The sequence below is a fragment of the Equus caballus genome, chromosome 24, assembly GCF_041296265.1.
Source record: "Equus caballus isolate H_3958 breed thoroughbred chromosome 24, TB-T2T, whole genome shotgun sequence".
Taxonomy (NCBI): Eukaryota; Metazoa; Chordata; class Mammalia; order Perissodactyla; family Equidae; genus Equus; species Equus caballus.
The window spans coordinates 60,452,411-60,456,586 of NC_091707.1; the positions used below are offsets into that span (position 1 = coordinate 60,452,411).

A 4,176-nucleotide genomic window follows, 5' to 3' on the forward strand; every position below is an offset into this window, starting at 1 on the left:
CGTAGTTCCTCCCTCCCCCTTCTTCTAATCCAACTTATAGGGAACCACTTCCCGATCACTGTGTTACTTTAGTTTTCATTCACTAAAATATATATAAGCGGATCATACAGTATGTGTTTTATTTCTCTGAATTTTTTCTCTCAACATTGTTTCTTGGGAATGCAGCCATTTTTTGTGTGTATCAAGCACTCATAGATCATACATTGCTATGTTGGGGGTTTTCCAATGAATGATTAGACCAGAATGTGTCTCTCTGTTACGCTTCTGACTGACATATGGATTGTGTACAGGCTGTGGGTTCTACAAATATAACTGCTGCTCGGCTGCAGGGTGGACCGAGCTGAGGAAAAGGTTGCTCCTCTTCTTACAACAACAACTATACTGAAAAAATTGCAAATTAGTGACCTTCTTCAACACATCAGATAGTTGAAGTTATAGCTCAAACAACAAACATGAAATCTGGAGAGAAACAATTTGTTTCCACAAGAAGCAGTATGGGAATTGGAGCTTAACTGGAGCAGAGACCACCAGATAGCTTATAAATTATAACAAGAATAAATGAGAACGTCTTACTGGATTTCTTGAAGCGGAGTGTAGTGAAGGTGCTGTAGGGTGATATTCTCGGGGGCCACATAATTAGGGAAGTAACTACTCCCTTTAAAGCCTTTTCCTCCAGGACTGAGAACACATCACAAAGAGCTGCTCTGCCAGATTGTTCTGTGTGGGAGAGAAGACCAGCACATTCTGCAGAAATGAATCCAGACCCACCTCAACAATCATCATCACGGTGTTAAGTAATCTGCAGGAAGAAAGACACAAAAATCAGTATAATAAGGGACTAGTGAAAGCCAATGAAAACTGGAAGAACAGAGGAAACTTGCACAGAGGAAATTGTAGCTCAGACTATGATGTATCTTTTCATCCTCTTGACAGCTTCTTTCTCAGAGCAAAAGCTTTAAGTTTCAAATCTGACTCAATGTTTCTTTCATGGGTCATGCTTATGTGTCATCACTTTTGATTTTATAGAGTGTTTTTTACTTTTTTTTTTGAAGAACATTAGCCCTGAGCTAACATCTGCCACCGATCTTCCTCTTTTTGCTGAAGAAGACTGTCCCTGAGCTAACATCTGTGCCCATCTTCCTCTAATTTTTATACGTGGGACGCCTGCCACAGAATGGTTTGACAAGCACTGCAGTGGTCCGCACCTGGGATCTGAACCGGCAAAACCTGGGACATTGAAGCACAACGTGAGAACGTAACCGCTGTGCCACTGGGCGGGTCCCTCATCACTGTTATTTATTTATTTTTTTTTCGAGGAAGATTAGCCATGAACCAGCATCTGCCGCCAAACCTCCTCTTTTTGCTGAGGAGGACTGGCCCTGAGCTAACATCCGTGCCCACCATCCTCTACTTTATATGTCAGACACCTGCCACAGCATGGTTCACCAAGTGGTGCCATGTCTGCCCCCAGGATCCAAACCGGCGAACCCTGGGCCGCCAAGTCAGAACATGCTAACCTAACCGCTGCGCCACTGGGCCTGCCCCTCATCATATTTGTTTTTGATTTTAATTTTTCTTCTGAAACATATTTGAAGCTGCAGATTCACCTTTCTGTACCACTTTAAGTCTATTCCATTATTGTTGAGATGCATTATTGAGCCTTACTCTGTGTCTGCTCTTGGAGGTGGATCTGGGAAGTGATTAGGGCTCCAGCCTAAAGGAATCACGATGTAGGAGAGATTTAGTTAGAATTCAGACATAGAAAACAGAGGGTGGTGGTGGGTGTGATTCTTTGTGATACTCGAGGGAGCAGAGAGTGGACAGGGATCAGGACTCTGTACAGCTGGTTCTCATCATCCATGTGGACTCTCCTGTGGAAGCTGAGACATGGCCCCAAGGACACTTTCAACGACTCACCCAGGACACGTCCCATCACGGCTGGGATGGGTTTTAAGTTTTTGCTTGTCTTCCTCCATGTTTCATGGGGGAAAATGAGAGCTGCATCCCCATAGGGGGCCTGGTTCTCCATCCACAACACTGAGGGACAGCCACAGAAGGGAGCAATCCCTGATCATCAGTGTCCACCCAAGTGGTAATGAGAGTTTAAATTCTATCAGGGAGAAAAAATAACTCTATGGGGCATATGTCCTACTGTAACGGCCATAACATGTGGAGTCAGTGTGTGCCCATCTGAGGGCAGAGAACATGAGCTCAGCATGCAGACCACCTGGACTGTGCTGCTGTTTATCAGGGACAATGAGAATCCTCAGTGTGTTATCTTTCTCAAGACAGAAATTCAGCACCTATACGAACTTGCAGGAAAGGTCCTAGTCACTGGATCTATCTCATCAGCAAACAATGTTATTTCATCATTTGTTGGCTTCACTGAGGATATGAGATATTTCAGGCAGAAGAGAAACACATGACTTCTCCCTGAGGGCAACTGAGAGCTTGCAGGGAAAATCCCTGATCCCACAGGAAGCCTTTCCCCATCCACTTCTGCACCTGCTCCTGGGTGTAGTCTCTGTGCTCTGTGAGTTCTGAGCGCCCCCTGCTGGTCCTGAGCACCCCTTCCAGCCCAGCCCCTCTTGTCTCCCTGCAGGGAGGTTCGTGTCTGGGCTCACACCTACTTCCCCTCACTGTGTGCATCATAATATCTAACTTTCACTCTTGCACAGTAATACACGGCCGTGTCCTCGGTGGTCACGGAGCTCAGCTGCAGGGAGAACTGGTTCTTGGACGTGTCTCTGGAGATGGAGATGCGGCTCTTGAGGGATGGGCTGTAGTAAGTGCTACCACTATAGCTTACAAGTCCCATCCACTCCAGCCCCTTCCTTAGGGGCTGGCGAGTCCAGCTCCAACCATAATCACTGCTTGTGAAGGAGGATCCATAGACAGCACAAGTGAGGGAGATTGTCTGCGAGGGCTTCACAAGTTCTGGGCCCCAACTCTGCAGCTTCACCTGGGACAGGACTCCTGAGGACAAAGAGAATCAGTCCCTCTCAGTCAGGTGCAGTCACAACCATCCCCATAGACCCAGGTCTGACATCTGAGACACTCACCTTGGGGAGCCATCATCACGCAAAGGAGAAGACCCAAGAGTCTCATCTTCTTCTAGACCACAGCTCTGCCTTCCTCGGAGACCTCAGCCCTGTCTGAGGAGAGAGCTGTGAGCTCCCACAGCCCGAGAGTGGATTTTACCCTCGAGCTTGAAGAGAAATTTGCATGTGGGGAACCCAGTCCCTATAAGTGGGGAGGGAATGATGTCAAGCTGCACAGTCCTTCCAGGGACTCTGTGTGCACCTCTTTTCCTGATTTTAGGTATTTTTTGTCTGGGATGGGAGGGCACTTGAGCTTTGAGACACCGATTAATCAGATTTAAGCATTCCCCACTTTTCTGCGCCCAGAGCTACCTTCCTTCAGGCCTCTGCCCTTACATCCCCACCTCAGGCCCAGCCTAACTCTTAACCATACACTGAGGTCCAGGTCTTGACTCCTCCAGACTGAGCCCTGCACAGCTCCTGCTTTCCTTCCCTGTAATCTCTCCAATGATGTGGTTCTCATCAGGCTGAGAAGTTGTTACCTTTTTTTATTGTTGTGTTACATGAGTTCCAGGTGGGCCTTGTGCCCCATCCATCTTGTGCACTTGTGATGGGAGATATCATATGTTGAAAACTTCAGATTCAAACTTCAGCCCCACAGGTATTCTTGATCCACCACTCTCCTGAAATTTAGCATGTCTTCTTTACACACTCAATGGGATGTGCACCACCCATGGTCAACATTTGTCTACCATTAGCTGCATGAGCAGGAATGTGCAAGCCCATCTCCCTTGTCTCAGGGTTGGAAACTCTGAGCTGTGTTCACCCCCCAGGGCCCCTCAGCAGGGCAGGCTGAGGCTCCTCCCTGTGGGATTTGTAGACATGATACCTATGCTCATCTCCTCCAGTTTGCCTGACCTGTTGACCTCACATCCTTGACTGTTTCTACTGGGAACAAGTTTTAATAAATTGCTTGTGCAAGAATCTACTTCTCTAAATCTGCAACTTAGAATTGTCCCAAGACAAAGGCTATTCGCACAGGGAGAGGAATGTGGGCAGGAGGGAATTGTTCTATAGAAAATTGACATAACAATTATTTTGACACAGTACACAGGCCTTCAGTAACTAGCCAAGG

The 4,176-nt window shown here is 47.0% G+C and overlaps 1 gene segment (V, D, J or C); it reads right to left on the bottom strand.

Moving 5' to 3' along the window:
- Window positions 1-2,626: 2,626 nt before the first annotated feature.
- On the bottom strand, window positions 2,627-3,075 carry LOC111770422 (immunoglobulin heavy variable 4-30-4-like). The segment is given in 2 exon segments: window positions 2,627-2,976; window positions 3,063-3,075. Coding segments are annotated over 2 exon segments (363 nt in total).
- Between the last annotated feature and the right edge of the window lie 1,101 nt (window positions 3,076-4,176).